The sequence below is a fragment of the Phocoena phocoena genome, chromosome 3 (assembly GCF_963924675.1).
Source record: "Phocoena phocoena chromosome 3, mPhoPho1.1, whole genome shotgun sequence".
Taxonomy (NCBI): domain Eukaryota; kingdom Metazoa; phylum Chordata; class Mammalia; order Artiodactyla; family Phocoenidae; genus Phocoena; species Phocoena phocoena.
The window spans coordinates 32,409,513-32,429,969 of NC_089221.1; the positions used below are offsets into that span (position 1 = coordinate 32,409,513).

The following is a 20,457-nucleotide window of genomic DNA, read 5'->3' on the forward strand; positions in this document are numbered from 1 at the left end:
TATCTTACTCAGGATAATAGGGTAATCGGTTGTATCTACCTGTAAAAATTATCAGGCTTTACACTAAAAATGTGTATACTTTATGGTAGGTATGCTAAAACTTAATACACAATTTTAAAAAACATATAAAAACATAGGGAGCTCTAAGAAAATTACCTAGCTATTAAATAGTCCACTTTCAATTTTAGCACCTTCTGCAGAATACTGGAGTCTTGGATGAGATACCGAAGAGCTCGTAGCCCTGCCGCCCGCACTTCTTTTGCTTCATTCAATAAAGCTAACCGCAAGCTATATGAAAACAAACAAACAAAAACTCTTGCTGCATGAGTTTCAAATACACATAAAATTATGATACCAAATCCTTCTTCAGTTGAAATAAGCAAAGCTACTTGTCATTTTACATATATAAAAATCATTCACTGTAAGCCATGGAACTTCACTAATGTTATTTTTTAATTTTTGTCTCCTTGGTATATTCCTACCAATCAAGAAAATGTTAAGCGTTTTGTTCTACCTTCTGTAGTTTATTTTATATAAACAGTGGGAAATTAAATATGCCTTTTTCAAGCTGTATCACATATGCCTCTACAGTCTATCCACCTCTACCTACTTGTTTCACTTCTCCCAAAGAATCATTGGTTTAAACCAATAAATAAAAATACTTTAAAATGACAGTAGGAAGAAACTACTTATACCAATTTTATTTTATTTTATTTTATTATTTATTTATTTTTTTTGCGGTACACAGGCCTCTCACTGTTGTGGCCTCTCCAGTTGCGGGGCACAGGCTCCGGACGCGCAGGCTCAGCAGCCACGGCTCACGGGCCCAGCCGCTCTGCGGCATGTGGGATCTTCCCGGACCGGGGCACGAACCCGTGTCCCCTGCATCGGCAGGCGGACTCTCAACCACTGCGCCACCAGGGAAGCCCTATACCAATTTTAAACGATGCCAAAACGATGGCTATGAAACTGTAACATTAAGCCTCTCGTGGGCTTGAGCAAATCAAGTTTGCCATAGCACACTGTGTCTTAGGTGAGATCTAGAGATAACTGTACAGGTTCTTCTTGCTCTTAGAAATAATATGAGAACTTTTATTCTGCGATTTAACTTAGAAGTTTAGACTGTAGAAGTCCAGGTACTTTTCGAAAACATTAGCTTTGGTTCTTTATATTTGACAATTACAAAATATCAGTAAGAATAATAGGATAACAGTTAAAAATGCTGGAGATCCTGAATTTTTCTAACATTCAAAGAACTGTTTCTATAAAATCAAAACAAGGTGTTATAATCTATTTTTAGTTTAAAATTACTAAAACTGAAATTACTAAAATCCAGAAGGGATGAGGAAGGCAACTGAACTATACTTACCAAATTATGATATCCTCATAGTTAAAACCCAGTTTTTCTTCATTGTGGCCAATATCACAAAGCAGCTGTCAGAAAAACAAGTATGCATAAACATAAGCATGTATTTTTGCTTATTTACATACATTACCTTTTTAGACTGCAATAAAAAGATGTTTTTCTCTAATAAAATTTTGAAAAATATATGAGTCTACTGTCTAAATATGACTTATTTCTATCATCCTATCATTTATTTGACCTGACAGTTCTAGGTTTCTTGCCTTTGTCTGAATTAACCAGCTGTTTTTTATTATTCTTTTTTCCCCCTCCATACTCTTACTGTTTTAAAAACTATTCCTGGGACTTCCCTGGTGATCCAGTGGTAAAGAATCTACCTTGCAATGCAGGGGACATGGGTTCGATCCCTTGTCAGGGGACTAAGATCCCACATGCCATGGGGCGACTAAGCCTGCGCGACACAACTACTGAGCTCATGCACCTCAACTAGAGCCCACATGCTGCAAACTACAGAGCCCACGCACCACAACCACAGAAGAGAAAACCCACACGCCACAGCTAGAGAGAAGCCTGCGTGCTGAAACAAAAGATCCCGCAGGCCTCAATGAAGATCCCACATGCTGCAACTAAGACCTGACACAGCCAAAAATAAATAATAAATCTATGAAAAAAAACTATATTCTTTTAGTGGTTACCATAGAGATTACAACATGCATTTTTGACTTATTACAGTCTAACAGAAATTACTACTTTACCATGTTCTCAATAATATGAGACCCCAATACTTCAACTCCATTTACTCCTCTCATCTTTCACTTTTTGTTTTTTCTATCTTTTAAGCCCCACAAGACACTATTTTTATTTTTAGTTAATATTTAGTCAATATCAATTTATATTTACTCTCAAATTCACCACTTCTATTACTCTTCACTCCAGTGGTACCTTTATGGGATGTTCTCTCTTCTGCCTAAAGAATCCTCAGTTCATTGTTGTTGATCTGTTTTATTGGTATCTTCATTTGTTTTATAGCCAAGGTTGCTGGCAATGGATTTTTTTTGTTTTTGTTTGTCCAGAAATGGTTTTTTCCCACTTATGTTTATGGAGGACATTTTGCTAGATTTATATAAATTGTTAAGTTTGCTCTTTTCTTAAAACAATTTCAAGATGGCTTCCATTGTTTGTTGAGAAGTCTGATATGAGTCTTACTGTTGGCTCCTTTGAAGGTCTTATCCTTTTTGTCAGACTCCTTTCAAGATTTTTTTATCTTTGGTTTCAGCACTCTTGCTGTTCAAGGGTGGTTTTATTTGCATCCCTGCTTAGGGAAAACAGAAATTTCCGAATCTCTAGGTTGATATATTTTATCAGTTTTAGAAAATTCTGTATCTCTTCAAAAGTAGTTTTGCCCAATTCTCTCTCCTCTTTTTCTGATAATTCAAATGTTCAATCTTTTTGTGTATACCATAAATCTCTAAGTCCTCTTTTCTGTTTTCTCCTTTCTTTTTTCTGTCCTTCAGCTGGGTATTTCCTATTTACTTATCTTCTGATAAGTCTAATCTTCTATTATACCTACCTAGTGAATTTTTAATTTTACCTATCATGTTTCCATTTAACTTTGTACACATCCAATATCATAATGAAAAAATCTTTTTTCACCTATTTTCTCCAGTTTCCTCTATTTTCTTGATACATTAACTACATTTTAAATATTTAAAGTGCTTATCATCTAAATGGAATGAATGATGTAGATAATCTCTGAGTTTGTTTTTATTATCTGTTTTTCCATTTGTTCTGGTCATGTAGTCCTGTCTTTTGGTGGATCCTATAATCTTTGTACATAAAAACTTGCAGAGATTCCTGACTACGTTATCTTTCTCCACAAAGCACTGAGATTCCTGACTACATTATCTTTCTCCACAAAGCGTTCATCCTTTTCTTTGTCAGGCCAATAGACAATGGTGAGTCCATATTAGGCTGCTGCCCTGGTAATACTCAGTCTACCTCTGGTTTTTCCCCCAGGTTTCAACTGAAAGCTTGTTGTTCAGGGGACCAATCTCAAGAGGATGACATGTCTCATTTTTGTTTTATAAAAACACTAGAAAGTCCACCCTGATTTTCAAAGATTTTCTGCTTAGGATTTTATATTTCCCATCCCAGGATTCAACAAATAAATGTACTGAGGGGAGAATCTCCTTTTACTTGATTTCTCCCATTTGATGGTCTCCATCAAAAGTTCTGTGCTGTTTTTCCCATGTTTCAGCAATAGTACTCCTGGGACTACAGTCTAAATATTCAGCTTCCTGTCCACATTCCACATTAGCCAGTATCCCCCAGGTAAATGTTGCTGGAGAAGTTAGATCATCTCCACAAGATTCTCTCTTCTCTGAAGTCTTGGTTCCTATCCCACTTACAGCCAGAATAGTTGCCTGATGCCTTCAAACAGGCTTTTTTTTTTTTTTTTTATTAAGAATACTGATCTAATACTAGCTATTTGCACCCCACCTGGATAACAACATATCATGTTGATCTAGTGTGAGTTTTGAAAACTGACTTTTATCTAAAAGTTACATAAAGCTTCGCAAGTTATTTATTGGGCCTAACTGAAAAGGATTAAAGAGAAAGTTGATCATTTCATTAACATGAAGGATCAGAAGGGTCTTCAAGTGCTGTTATTACTCTTCCTCAGTATGAAGTTATGAAGTTAAAAACCAACCAAAGTGACCAGCACATCTGCCTCTGTGAAAAGCACAATATTGTAGCAAAAAAACTGATGATATAAACTCACTGTTCTATTGGTAGGATCCTTGTAAAACTTCCTGTCCAATTTCTTCTTCAGAGGCAAAAACAAAAAGAAGAAAGATGTTGCAAATAGAACAGGGTAGGGGATAGGAATGCAGGAACCCTCAGATACTGTAACATTTTCACAGCAGGGGAAAAGACTATAAAAATGATCACTTTATGTGGCAGGAAACTGCTGTGTAAATAGGTAAATAGGCAAAACAAGCTAAAAAGCTTTCCTTCACAGGCCTTTATCCAAAATGATTATACTGTATCCTATAAATTCCTTAAAATTCTGCAATATGATAAACAAAGAAGGTTTAGAGTGTCAAAGAGTATGAAAAAATTTTTATTTGTTTTTATTGTATTGTTATACAATGTTGTAAGTACTTAAATACTGAGAAGGATGAGACTTTTTATACATACGTGTATCAATAGAACTAACACACCATTGTAAAGCAATTATACTCCAATGAAGATGTTTAAAAAATAATAATAATGTAAGATTTCCTAAGCTTTGGGACAAGACAGGAAAATTTCTATATCTCTAGAAAACCAATGGCATACCTAAAATTAAAAGTTAAATAACATATTAGTCAAAAATATTTGGAGGGCTTCCCTGGTGCCACAGTGGTTGAGAGTCCGCCTGCTGATGCAGGGGACACGGGTTCGTGCCCCGGTCCGGGAAGATCCCACATGCCGCGGAGCGGCTGGGCCCCATGAGCCATGGCCGCTGAGCCTGCGCGTCCGGAGCCTGTGCTCCGCAATGGGAGAGGCCACATCAGTGAGAGGCCCACATACTGCAGAAAAAAAAAAAAAAAAATTGGAAAAACATAATAGGCAAAAGGTTTAGGCCCTATATTAGTTTGCTAGGGCTGCTGTGACAAATACAGCAAATCTGGTGGCTTGTCACCCAGAAATTTATTTTTTCATGATTTTGGATGCTAGAAGTCCAATATCAAGGTGTCTTGACAGAGTTTCTTTATTCTGAGGGCCTCATTCCTTGGCCTGTAGATGGTTATCATCTCTCTGTGTGTCTTCACATGATCTTTCCTCTATGTGTGTCTGTGTCTTTATCTTTACTTATCAGTACATCAGTCATATTGGATTAGGGACCACCCATGTAATTCCGTTTTACCTTAATTACCTCTCTAATGGAATTATCTCCAAATAGAGACACATTCTGAGGTACTGGGATAGAGCTTCAACAAACAAACTTGGGGGCAGGGGGTGGAGGATGGAGCACAATTCAGCTCGTAACACTCCACTCTCACAGCAAAGTAATATGGGCAGGACCTTATAATGTGAAGGTCTAAACAAACTGCAGAAAGATTTATCAGAAGAGGTAAATAAAATGCACAGAGAATTTACTGAAGAAATAAAACTGATAAATAAACATGACATATTTCCTATTTCCTAAAATCTGAATCAAATACATTGGAAAATGCCATTTAAATAAAGCTTACCAAACTGGCAAGAAACTGTTTTTTAACATGATTATACCAGATAAGAAAATGCACTGTTGATGGAATTATAAACTAAACACATATTGTAAAATAAATTGGAAAAATGCACCAAAATCAGGACCTGCTTTTGGTGATTTATATTAATAACTTAAAATATAAAGTAGGTTCAAGCACAAGATCCTTAAGACATAATTTACAATAATAAGGAACTAGAAACAAAATGTTCATAAAGGAGGAACCTTATGCAGATGTTAATATTACATAATACTGAAACACAAGAAATAACCTGCATAATGTATTGGTGAGTTAGGGAAAATATTCTAAAAGATATACATTTTAAAAAATATATACATTTTTAAAGTACATTTTTAAAGAAGTCTATACATCAACATTTTAACATCAAAAAATGAAAGTACACTAATAAGGACCTGCTGCATAAAAAAAACAAAATTCAAAATAAATAAATAATGAAAAAAATTTGAAGTATCATAGGTGATTTATTTTCCTTTCTGTGCTTTTCTGTATTTTATAAATGTTTACAATGAATATCTATTACTTACCTAATCTGGGAAGGGTTATACATACAGTACAGTATTCATAAATAGTAACAGAAGTAGCATTTATTGACTATTAATCTTGTCAACCCTAGAAAGTAAGTAATATTTTGGTAAATAAAGACTACTGAGGCTAGAGATGGTAATATGACTTCCAAACACCACAAAGCTATCAAGTGGTAAAGCCAGAAATCAAACCAAACCAGTCTAAGTCCAGAGCCCAATGAAATGTGACTGTACTTTAGTACTAAAATTATCTACATGGGAAAAGAAAAAACAAAAACAAAAAACAAAAAAAATTTACATGGGGGCAGGGGATGAATTTAAAAATAGAATAACTGAACATTACCATCTTATTTCATTTCTCCAGCCTCAAAAATGGTATGAATCAAGAGTCTGGAGAATCACACTCTGGCTATGAACACATAAAATGAGTAAGTGAATTTATTATTTTTTTCCCAGAACAGCTAACTAAAAACACACATACAAATATTGCCCATTTCAAAGGATTAAAACACACACAAAAAGAACCTTATCACTACACTACGAAAAATAATTTAGTATTCGAGATTCCCCAGATATTTCAGATTACTAGCACTGTCACTATATGGTACCATATATTAATGAAAAAGAAAAATAAAAGGGCTCCTTAACATGGTGTTATCACTTAGACCTTGGATGTATTCTAATTCATAAACTTAAAAAAAAAATTCTAAGCTTCATTTTTCTATTATTAACATATAAGATACTGTGCTTTTAAAATGGGAGAAATGTTTTCTTAAAACAACTCCATTTCTAAAAAGGCAGTGTTTCCTTTCTTCTGCTACAGTTTGTTAATAAAATGAAATGCTTTGAAATGTAGAAGTATAAAAAAATCTTACCCTGTCAAGGGTTAGTTTCTCCCCTAAGTATGCACTTGGTTCTCTTTTCCTGCATTTTCTTTTTCACACTTAGATATCCTTGCAGAAAACTACAGATTCAGAGAAACATAATTTCAAAATTACTCCCCTTCTCAAACCACAAAATGTATAACTGTTCACTATTTAACATTTGCTATAATTAGCAGTTTTGTTGAAAAGGTAAAAATTTTTTCAAAGTTATTATTATGATTTCCAACAAGCACACACAATTTGGAAATTATTTAGAAAGGAGTTTCATTTTCTGCTACCCAATATAAATGTATTTGAACTGCAAGAAACGTTTCTGAGAAAAATGTCCACTCAGTTGGAAACTGGAAAATCACCAGTAACAACTAAAAAACACTTTGCAATGAAACACAGCATATTAGTCATAATCATCTGCCTATTTTCCAGGGACAGTAAGAGACATTAGGGCTATGCTTTCAATGGTGGCTAAATTGTGCTGTCATATTGTTTACAGAATTATAGAAGGGGGTCTTATTAATCAGTCTTAAATGAAAATATCCCTTTTCAATTAGAATTATCCCAAGTAGAGACTAAATTTTCTGTATGTAAGTAATTCACATATATCAGGAATAAGAAATCAGAGAAGGGCTTCCCTGGTGGTGCAGTGCTTGAGAATCTGCCTGCCAAAGCAGGGCACACGGGTTCGAGCCCTGGTCTGGGAAGATCACACACGCCGCAGAGCAACTAGGCCGGTGAGCCACAACTACTGAGCCTGCGCGTCTGGAGCCTGTGCTCCGCAACAAGAGAGGCCGCGATAGTGAGAGGCCCGTGCACCGCGATGAAGAGTGGCCCCCGCTTGCCGCAACTAGAGAAAGCCCTCGCGCAGAAACGAAGACCCAACACAGCCAAAAATAAATAAATAAAGATTTAATTTAAAGAAATCAGAGAAGACATTGATAAGATTCTAAATTTTCGATTATAAAAGACACATTACGCTTTCACTTTTAATCACCAGTTCATCTATTGTTAAGTTTCAAAATATTAGGAATAAGAATAAATTATTTTAATAAAAAATTTTTGTACTGACTGACTGGACTACCTTACTCATCTACTGATTTAAATAAACAAACCCTACAAATCAAACCCTTTAACTCTTTTTTTTTAACATCTTTATTGGAGTATAATTGCTTTACAATGGTGTGTTAGTTTCTGCTTTATAACAAAGTGAATCAGCTATACATACACATACATCCCCATATCTACTCCCTCTTGCGTCTCCCTCCCACTCTCCCTTTCCCACCCCTCTAGGTGGTCAGAGAGCACCAAGCTGATCTCCCTGTGCTATGAGGCTGCTTCCCACTAGCTATCTATTTTACATTTCGTAGTGTATATATGCCCATGCCACCCTCTCAATTCGTCCCAGCCTACCCTTCCCCCTCCCCGTGTCCTCAAGTCCATTCTCTAGTAGGTCTCCGTCTTTATTCCCGTCTTGCCCCTAGGTTCTTCATGACCATTTCTGTTCGTTTTTTAGATTCCATATATATGTGTTAACATACGGTATTTGTTTTTCTCTTTCTGACTTACTTCACTCTATGACAGACTCTAGGTCCATCCACCTCACTACAAATAACTCAATTTCATTTCTTTTTATGGCTCAGTAATATTCCATTGTATATATGTGCCATATCTTCCTTATCCATTCACCTGTTGATGGACACTTAGTTTGCTTCCATGACCTGGCTATTGCAAACGGAGCTGCAATGAACACTGTGGTACATGATTCTTTTTGAATTATTGTTTTCTCAGGGTATATGCCCAGTAGTGGGATTGCTGGGTCGTATGGTAGTTCTATTTTTAGTTTTTTAAGGAACCTCCATACTGTTCTCCATAGTGGCTTAATCAATTTACATTCCCACCAACAGTGCAAGAAGATTTCCTTTTCTCCACACCCTCTCCAGCATTTACTGTTTGTAGAGTTTTTGATGATGGCCATTCTGACTGGTGTGAGATGATATCTCATTGTAGTTTTGATTTGCATTTCTCTAATGATTAATGATGTTGAACATCCTTTCACGTGTTCATTGGCAATCTGTATATCTTCTTTGGAGAAATGTCTATTTAGGTCTTCTGCCCATTTTTGGATTGGGTTGTTTGTTTTTTTTGATATTGAGCTGAAACCCTTCAACTCTTAACTCTGGGAAAGAGATAGGCAGAAATAGTAAGAAGAACGCTGAATTGGTAAATTTAAACAATGGGAATCTCATCCTGCCTCAACTACTGACTGAATTACTAATTAACCTTCAATCATTAGGTAGCAGTTTCTTCAATTCTATCTTATAACAATGCCTGCCCTACCACATAGGTTTGTTAATATTAAGAATAAATTACTGTTGATGCTTAGAAATCATTAAAGACCTTTCAAAATGCAAGAATTAGCATCCTAACAGTCACTTAAAATGCTAAATTATTAGACATCACATATTTCACTGGAGTTCAGTCACTCCCCACCCCATGTGTTTTTATGACTATCAGTCACAATACCTAGCTTAATGTCACTAAATAGGACCAGAGTTCATGTAGAAGTTGTAAGAGAGGGCTACCCTCTCCTTTTATGACTGAAAGCTATAAATATGATGTATCTTAGTCATATGGAAAGTGTTTGAGGATGAAGCTAACCTAAAAGAAAAGAGCTGAGAAATGGAGAGACAGAATGTAATTAACATTTTTTCAACCTGTAGGTCATTCTGCCTGAAATTAAGACCTGACATGTGGTCTTCCTCATCATGAGAGTAAATAACTTCCTTTTATGGATACTTTAGCTCAGTTGAATTAGGTTTGTTACATTTGTTACTTATAAACCAACTTAAGTATTCAATATCATCAGAAGTCCACAATTATTTTGAGCATAACTATTAATTTTAATTTTTTTAATATAAACAAAACAAATACTGCTACATAGTATCTTATTTTTAAATGGGATATGGGGCTTCCCTGGAAGTCCAGTGGTTAAGACTCCACGCTTCCACTGCAGGGAGCACTGGTTCAATACCTGGTTGCGGAACTAAGATCCTGCATGCCGCATAGCATGGCCAAAAAATAATATGAATGAATGAGGTAAAGGTTTTGATAACATATCACTGGTATATTTTGCCTATTAGAATCCATGTGCAACATCAATCTATTTGTTATCATTAATCCATAGAATTTTCTTACAAATACTAAAATAATCAAAGGGGGCTATCAACAATATTATATTCTGACAAAGTTAAAATATAAGTCTAAACCGTCTCTAGGTAATAGAAATGTCTGAGCTGCTTATTAAAATTATTAACTTTAAAAAATATATAATGATCAGTTAAAACTGGGCAGTTAAATGCTATTCCTATTTTACTTTTATGGCTCTGAAGGTTAACTAAACAGTTCTCCTCAATGAGCAACCGAAAGAATAATCCAAACTTCAAAAAATCTTATCACAAATTAGAATTCCACAGCATAGTCTTTTCAGAAGGCAATTTATAAGTCGGTTTTAAAATATAAAGTACAAATGTTCTTGGCTAAATAATTACACTTTTAAAATTCTATTCTACACAAGAGTGTTACGAATGCATTAATTTAAAATGCAAAAAGGAGGAAAAACTTCTATTTTCTAATGGAATGATTAAATAAATTACGGTATATGTATTACGCATATGTATGTATACTTGGATGCACATACACATACATACATACGGATGGATATGCACACACACATACATCTATCAACACACATAAGCAGCTACTAAAAAGTAGATCTACATTTATAGAAAATAAAGGACTCTATGATATATTGGAAAGTGGAAAAGACACAAACTACAAATCAATAAATCTCAAGATCTCATTGAAAAAAACCTTTATGTATACATATAATAAATGGTAAATAAACTGAGCATTATATTAGATACTTCGTTTTGTTTAGCTTATTTAATTCTCACAACTCACTGAAATACACACACACACACACATATTTATAACTATACCAGAGAAGAATAAATACTTTCTAGTGGTTACCTGTGAGAAATGGTATTTTTGTCAGGGTAAGGAGGTGGATGGGAAGGAGATGTGAAAGAGGAATTTCACTTTTTACCATATATTGTTTAGTACCATTTAAATTTTTATATTTAACTTATATAATTTTGAAGTTTTTAAAAACAGAACAAAATAAAGATTCCTCTGGAGCTTTTAATATATGAGAAATATAGGAAAAGAGAACATTAAAATGTAAAAGAGCTAAAATATTTTCATCTTTAAAAACAGGTCTTTAGATTATGAGCATGTTGTCAGTTTTAAAAATAGAATACTAAGATTATATTCATCAGCAGCCTGTTACACACATTACTTTATCTAGTGAAATGATGTCAGAAGGCAAGCATGGGTGTGTGACATTCACATGGTTCTAGGATCACAACACTAGCACCCTCTCTTCATACCTTAAAAGGAGGTTTAATTCTGTAGATAAAGACCACCCTCTAAAACATTTTAGCCCCACTGATCTACTAAATTAACTTAATCCTAGTTAGTTTTGTTACTTAATAACAAAACAAATGCTAGTACAACAAAAACTCTTATTTAAACTGCAAAATCATCCCAATGTAATACAATACCTTTAATTAAACACTTGATATGTGCCAGGATTTGGGGGAGAGGGATATAAGAGTAAAAAATTAAATACATATTTCTTGTATTTAATAAACTCAGTTTAATAAGATAGTCACACACAATAAATAATAATGATAACAAAAGAGCAGATAAAATTTAGTAGACACACATATAACCTATTATAGGAACAGTGAAGGGTGACCAACTAACTCCTGTCTAACCAGTCTCCTGGAATCATAATCCTGTTTCTTATTTTCTTATTCTATAGAGCTATTCTTAGAGATTCCTAAGAATTTATAAATTTTACTCTGTAAATTAACGAACTTACAGATTTTAAAAGAATACCAGCTCTGTAAATATTTATTAACGTAGCTCGCTAACAAAATGGAATTCAAAGACACATTATTTTATGATTAAATTCAATAAGCATTTATTTTGTGCTAGGTGTTTGGAGAAATTTTATAATAAAACCTACAGACCTTTATTTATCACCTAGGGGATGACTCTGTCCCCTAGGAAACATTCAGCAATGCTTTGAGACATTTCTGCTTGTGACAACTAGTGGAGGTGCGCTACTGGTATCTAGTGGGTGGAGGCCAGGGATGCAGCTAAACACACTACAATGAACAAGACAGCTTCCCAAAACAAATAATTATCTGGCCCAATATGTCAATGTTGCTCATGTTGAAAAACCCTGTTACAGTAACAGCTTACCAACCTGCAACTCAAGCTATTAAGCAGACTCACCTTTTTAGAGTCAACAAAAATTCCTGAAAAGTGGCAAAAAATGCAAAAGAAAACAAAAAACAAACCCTAGATTGTAAGGCATTACCTGTTATGGAGTATATATTATGTACCGGCACTGTACTGACACCTTGCTTCTAACTGCAGCAAAATTATCTCTGAGTAAAGAAATCTGCCCAAGACTGCCTTGTTAGGGTCAGAGCTGGGCTGTAAGACCCCATTTACTTGATCTGAAGTTCATGCTTTCCTCACTGTATCACCAGGCAGCCAAGTGAGTTTTTATCAAGTCTCATGTTCATGGATTTTAATAATTGAACAGCCCCCCTCACACCCTGACCCAAGGTTTAGTCCCTCATATTGTAGAAAAATTCCAGTAAGTATGTTTATCTGATTTTTAAATCCATAAATAATTTAAAACAGCATATAAGAGGGCTGCTACAAGCCCTTTTCAGAGAGAAATATGAAAACTGTAAACAAAGGATATGGCAAAACAAAAAAGGGGAGGAGGAGAGTGGAGGGAAGGAGAAACGGGAGAAGAGACTGGGAGAACACAAATCAAGGAGAGACCAAGTGGAGGGAACAACTTAGTGAAATACTATGGGATAAACTCAAAAAAACAAAGAAATGTAGCAGGGGAAAAGGGAGAGAAGGCAACTGACCTTAACCCTAGAGAAACGGGGATCTAGATAGAAATAAATGGAGAATAGACAAGGGAAAAAGAAAGGTGTCCAACAGATTCCTAGAAATAGATGTTTAAACCACTCCCATTCCAAAAAGTTCTGTATGTACAATGTCCATTATGGTTAGTAGTTACTAGCCATACACAGGTGGCTGTGAACATGGAAATATGGCTAGCCTGAACTGAGACGTGCTATAAGCATAACATACACACTTGATTTCAAAGATTTAGCATGAAAAAATATTAAATATCTCATTAATGTTTTATCCTTACATAAAATGATAATAATGTGGATATACTGGACTAAAGAAAATATATATTAAAAATAACTTCACTTTTACTTTTTTTTAGTGTGGCTACTAGAAATTTAAAATTACATATGTGGCTCACATATATGTCTACTGCATAGTGCTACTGTAGATTTTTAAGATTGCTTTAGTACCCATTCTGGTGCCAAAGTGGAATAACAGAAATCACTGCCATTCTTACATTCACTCCCAACTTTCAGAATCCCAGTTGTCAAGAGATTCGGAACTACATATCTAGATGTCAACCTGATTGTGACAGGAACCATGAGTTCAAACAGGACAAAAACCTCTACTAATTGTTTTTAACAGTTAAATCTAGGCAAGTGGTAAGACGTATTATTATTAGGGTTGGGTGAAGAATGATGACATAAAACTGGGAAATTTAATAGAGGGAGTGAAACCAGGAGATGCCATTTGCAACTGTGGAACGACTCTAGGTCTTAAAAACTTGGTATTATCTGACTAGCACACTGAAGAAATGTATTTGAAGACTTTCATTACATGGATAAAAATGAAAATATACACAGGGATATATTTTTAAACATCTTTATTGGAGTATAATTTCTTTACAATGGTGTTAGTTTCTGCTTTATAACAAAGTGAATCAGTTATACATATACATGTGTTCCCATATCTCTTCCCTCTTGCGTCTCCCTCCCTCCCACCCTCCCTATTCCACCCCTCTAGGTGGTCACAAACCACCGAGCTGATCTCCCTGTGCTATGAGGCTGCTTCCCACTAGCTATCTATTTTACGTTTGGTAGTGTATATATGTCCATGGCACTCTCTCACTTTGTCACAGCTTCCCCTTCCCCCTCCCTGTATCCTCAAGTCCACTCTCTAGTAGGTCTGCGTCACAGGGATATTTTTGAAAACCCCTTCACAAGCACTCATTCAGTGTTTTTGAAAGTTGTTTTTAAAAAAATCACTTTGTCATCCCTCATACAAAATAATTTTCTCATCTGTTATATAAAAATAAAATGCCAGAATATTTCCAAGTTTCACTAAGAAAAAATAAATGCATATCTATGTTTCCCTAACTATGAAAAGAAAAAAAAACTAATCTATTTTGTAAATATTTATCACACAACACCATACTGAAAAAAACAACTTGGTTACATAGTGACTATATTCTTATCCCCTTCTATTTCTATGAAATAAAATCAAATCCAAGCCACAGTCTAACTACCAGGTAGCAGAGAATTAAACATTTTGGAAGGATTAAAACAGTGCCGCTCAAACTTTAATGTACACCCAAATTCACCTGAGATATTCATTAAAATGTAGATTCTCGCTCAGTAGGTCTGGGGTGGGGTCAAAAACTGTACATATCAAACAAGCTCCAAGGTAACACCAATGCTGCTGGTATATGGATCACACTTTGAGTAGTAAGGGGTTATAACAAACAATTATTCCTACATTTAAAATGTACAACAGGGAACTATACTCAGTATTTTGTAATAGCCTATAAGGGAAAAGAATCTGAAAAAGAATACATGTACATGTGTATGCATATATATATGCAATCTGAAAAAGAACACATGTACATGTGTATGCATATATATATGCAATCTGAAAAAGAACACATGTACATGTGTATGCATATATATATGCAATCTGAAAAAGAACACATGTACATGTGTATGCATATATATATGCAATCTGAAAAAGAACACATGTACATGTGTATGCATATATATATGCAATCTGAAAAAGAACACATGTACATGTGTATGCATATATATATGCAATCTGAAAAAGAACACATGTACATGTGTATGCATATATATATGCAATCTGAAAAAGAACACATGTACATGTGTATGCATATATATATGCAATCTGAAAAAGAACACATGTACATGTGTATGCATATATATATGCAATCTGAAAAAGAACACATGTACATGTGTATGCATATATACTGAAACATGACATTATAAATCAACTCTACTTCAACAAAAATTATAAAAAAATAAAATAAAATGTATAACAGTTTATATTTAGTAAACTAAAAAGGGAAAAAAACTTTCCCAAAGAAGGCATTTTGCTCTCTATTTATGGCATCACCTCAAATAACGGCATTTTAGTGTTTCCAAGAGTTGGCTGTCCAGCATTACCAGGCTCAAAAGCACACCAATCCACCTATCAAACTTGGGAATTCTTGGCTGCTAACAGAGATCAAGTCAATATTTATCTGGGACAAGGGCCCCTACGTTTATCTTGAGCTCTAATTGAGATCCAGATAATGGGAATAGAGTATTAGGGAAAGAGAGAGGAAGTTGTAATACTTCTCTGGAAATTATTACACCTATGAAAAGCAACACACACATACTTATGTACAAACATATTTATCCTATAGTATCACATAAAAATGAATATAAAAAGGCAAAAGAAATACATCATTCTGTGAATAATAGTGGAGATTGAATTATGGACTTCTCAGTGTTTTTTTTTACTTTATTCGCTTCTGAACCTACCAAATTTTTTACAACAAGTATATAATGCTTCCCATTATTCAAATATACTTTTAAATTTAAAAACATATGACAAAAATCCATGAGAAGCAGCAGAGGAAAGCACTAATACTGAAGGAATACTCAAGAATTTCTTGTTAATGGTGGTTAAGAAGCATCTAAAAAGTACAATAAGGAAAAAAGAATTTAAGATGGTAATACAAAGAATGAAGTTACTTACCTTAGTAAAGTTATTCAGATGGCCTAGCTTTCTCATATTTGATACTCCTTGCAATTTGGCCACATTTTGGAGAATCTCCCTTAAGTTATCAGAAGGTTCTAGAACAGACAAAAGAAATTTAACATAATTTTAAAAGAGTATTTTCTTAACCAAACACACAAACCGTGTAGTATTAAAACTTCACAACTTTGGCTCTTGGCTTCTTTAAAGTCTTACACTCTCTCTGAAATCTATCTACTTAGGAGACTTCAAAGTCCATGTGGATGACTCACTGAATGACCTTCACATCTCTACTCCACTTATACCTATGGTGCAACTCTGTGTATCATCACCTGGAATTATTCAACCACTCATTCTTAAATTTCAACCCCAACCCCAAGCACAATTTTCACTTCTGGCCACAATGTACTGACACAATAGTAACAGGCACCAAAAATACTGTCCTATTTGAATCAACCAAAAAACTGAACAAAACATATAAAATGATAGTTCAAGACACTGGACATCAAGAAGTAAAGAAAAATAATCCCTGAGAAATGAGAAATAAACAAGCATGCTCTACAACTGCCCCAGCTTACTGTCTTTAGAGTTTCCAGGCCTTGGTGCTGAGAGGAGAAACCCAGACAAACTGTCTGAGTTGAAGAGACAGAGCTCAGAGTCCCAGTAGACCAAAAAGTGTTACAGAAGAGAGCACTGCACAGAGAGAGAACACTGGACATCTGCAAAGGGATCCCTTATGTAGTCAATATAGCAATGATTGGTGCATGTTTGTGAGGAAATTACCACTTGAAAGAATTAAAGGGATGAGTACCTTGTGCTCACACAGCGCAGGGAGCAGTGCTTGTTCCTAATGTCCATATTGAAAACCTTAATAGTGCATGGGGCATTGGTTACAGTATTCAGAAAAGTCTTGGCTTCGTGGTGGGGAACAATCAGATATAGACTAAACATTTCTTTGATCCCACCTAACAAATCTCCAAAGCAAGACTTGAAAGAATTAAACTGTTTCCAAGTGACTAAAATGTGTCTCAGACCAAAGCTCAAGAAGAATCATAAGAACAGAAAAAATAGGGAACACCTAATGAAGCAACATTTAAAATGATTAGCATTCAAATATCATCAGACATACAAAGAAGCAAAGTCATACTATGACTCATAGTAAGCAGAAAAATTAATCAACTGAAAATGACCCAAAACTGAACTGTTAGAATCAGCAGAAAAGGACATTAAAACAGTTTTTATAACTGTATTCTGTATGTTCAAAAACTTAGGGAGAGTCATGAAAAGTGTAAAAAGCACTCAAACTGAATTTGTGGAGATGAAAACTACAATGTCTCAGATGTAAATATACTGGATGGGAATAAAAGCATAACAGTTTTTATAGAAAGTAAGAATTGTGAATTTGAAGACAAAGCAATAAAAACTAACCAAAATGTAACACAAAGGGAACAAAAAATAAACGAAAAGACTATCAGTGAACTACGGAACTTCAAGCAGCCTAACACAATTACAATATGTGTAACTGGAGTCCTCAAAGGAAAAAATTAGGCGATAGAAGAATTGAGGAAATAATAGATGAAAACTTTCCAAATTTGATCAAAATAAGCCAATAAATCCAAGAAGCTCAATCAACCCCAAGCACAAGAAACAGGACCAAAACTAGACCAAGGCACATCATAATCAAATTGCTCAAAACCACTGGTAGAGAAAAGTCTTAAAAGCCACCAGATAAAAAAAGACAAGTTACATACAGAGGATTAAGAATGACAAATTTCTCGTGGAAAACAGGCAAATGAGAAGACAGTGAAGCAACATCTTTAAAATACTGAAAGAGGGACTTCCCTGGTGGTCTAGTGGTTAAGAATCCGCCTTCCAATGCAGGGGACATGGGTTCGATCCCTGGTCCCTGGGTTCCCTGGGGAACTAAGATGCCACAGGGCAACTAAGCCTGCACACTCTAGAGCCCATGCACCACAAGTAGAGAGCTCTGTGCACCGCAACTAGATAGAAGACCATGCACCGCAACGAAGAACCCGCACACCACAACTAGAGAGCCCACGGACTCTACAGCCCGCATGCCACAACTACAGGGAAGCCTGAAGCCTGCATGCGATGAAGATCCCACGTGCCGCAACTAAGACTCAATGCAGCAGGTATAAATAAATAATTTTTTTTAAAAAGGCTCATCTATATAACACGGCACTATGCAGTGATTAATGACCTGTGTGAGATTATTTCAAAAAAAAAAATACTGAAAGAAAAAAAAAAAGCTTTTAAAATGTAAAAACCATTCTTAGCTCACTTGTTTTACAAAAACAGGCCAAAGCCAGAAATTGCCCTGCGGTTGGTAGTCTGCCAACCCCTGGAATAGAGTGTCAATATTCCTGAAGCTATTTTTCTATTAATATATTCAGCATCCTATTTGCTTTAAACAAAAGCACAATCTAAAGAAGAAAAAGAACCTGTTACATTACAGGTATTTTAGTTTAAGAGCCATTATGCCTTCCTTTGAGATATTTAGATGTTAACACAGAACTAAGAGGCTATTTGTTTTGAATCAGTCTTTTCCTCAGCAAATGAAAGTGGTCACATTGTTCTATAAATTTACCTTGTATTGCCTACATTCCGCCATTCTATTATACTCAGTGTAAGCCGTGACAACCATAAATTGGCTAGTGTCAAACCACTAAGCATATTACATAACCCAGTTATTGCCAATCACTTTGAAATTACTACATACTCAGATCATTCATTTGATTTCAGAGCATTTCCTACAAATTTCCCATTTTTTTTAAACTCCAATGAAATTCTATCTACTTTTAAATGGTTTAGCGTATGACTTTAAAATTAGTGACTCTTTTAGGTTGTCTTAAATATGGAATGAAAACAGCTCACCATTGGGTGGGATCAGAGCTCATTAAAAAAACTGCAAGGGACCATGAATAGATCACTGCTAGTACTCAGTAATATCTTTTTGTTATAAATGGTATCTGTTTGGAGACATTGAGGAAGAAAAATTATGAGTAAGCCAATGATTTTTAAATGATTTAACTATACTTGCGAACTTAATACAATTTTTATAACAACCCTTACAGTAAATCAGAACCTACAGTAGTTTGCAAAACCAGAGTTAAGGATCTATAAAGCCAGTGTGAAATCCACCTAATGGAAATATATAACCTAACCATTTTACATCAATTTATAATTAAATTGTCAGGCATCAAACAGTTTCGCTAACGTAAGGACACAGTTACTACTATGCAATGTGATAGGGCTAATAGCTAAGATGATTAGTCTGAAGATATATTCTTCACAAAGGCTTGCATATTTCTAATTATTGCCTATTTTCTAAGTACAAACTGATTGCAGACATTTTTGAAAAGCCACAATTTTGTGACAAAAATGAAATCTCGAGTCTGAGTTCATTCGTTCAGAAACATTAATTGAACACCTATATGGTCAGGTACTGTTTTAGGTACTGGGAAAATACATCAACGAGCAAGACAGATCGTTCCTTACTGGACTTTACATACAAATGGAAGAAAACTGATAAACAACAACAACAAAAACCCCTATGCACACAATATGAAAATTGACAGATTGTGAGAAGCCAATATTGGGTCAAATCTTTGCCTGATGAATAATGACATATAATGAACCTAACATACAATGCAGGTGTTGTTGTCAATCCAAATCAAAATGAATCAGCCTTTCTTCTTCTTTGCCCTCTTTACCCCTTTCTCTTTTATATAATTAATTACCAGGAACACCCAACTAGAATTGTAATATGGAAGAATTTCAAAGTTTCTTCATAATATATTTCCTGAAAGACAGAACATGTTTCCTCCCAGAAACTATGTTACTTCCTAGACCAATTCAAAAATAGTATTCAGGGCCATTTTAGACATGAAATACTATGTAATGCTCATGTGCTACAATGTTCCTATGAGGAACTCTAACTTGAAATATTAGGGTAAAGTTCCCCTGGTAATGAAATAAGAAGTCCCTGGTTTCTTCTACATGCTAGATTAGGAGTATACAAACTTTTTAATTAAAAAAGGCCCAGACAGTAAGTATTTTATGCCATAAACTCTCTTTTTCTGTTGTAACATAACTGTTGTAACCAAGAAAGCAATAGTAGAAAATACATAAGTAAATGAATGTCGCTATGTTTCAGTAAAACAGACCTGGCCTCATGAGTTGTAGATTGCCAACTCCCATGCTAGACAGTCAGAACTTAAACTATATGAGCAAGCTGAGATCAGTGTGCTTTTTATTGGCTGGGGGCGGGGACGGGGAGAGACTTTAAGGAGAGGTTTACCTCTCTCTATTTCTTCCCATTCTCACTTAATGTTTCCAGTTCAGCCTCT

General features: G+C 35.0%; 1 protein-coding gene across 2 annotated transcripts in view; it reads right to left on the bottom strand.

Moving 5' to 3' along the window:
* The window catches only part of RICTOR (RPTOR independent companion of MTOR complex 2), a 91,519-nt gene extending 75,342 nt beyond the window's left edge, over positions 1-16,177 (bottom strand). For both annotated transcript variants that reach the window (XM_065873395.1, XM_065873394.1), the window contains exons 1-3: positions 16,088-16,177; positions 1,370-1,434; positions 157-288 (exon numbers count right to left, since the gene is read on the bottom strand). In XM_065873395.1, the coding sequence (XP_065729467.1) occupies positions 157-288; positions 1,370-1,434; positions 16,088-16,123 (233 nt within the window). In that variant the 5' untranslated portion in view covers positions 16,124-16,177. The remainder of the gene's footprint in view (positions 1-156; positions 289-1,369; positions 1,435-16,087) is intronic.
* Positions 16,178-20,457: the final 4,280 nt, after the last annotated feature.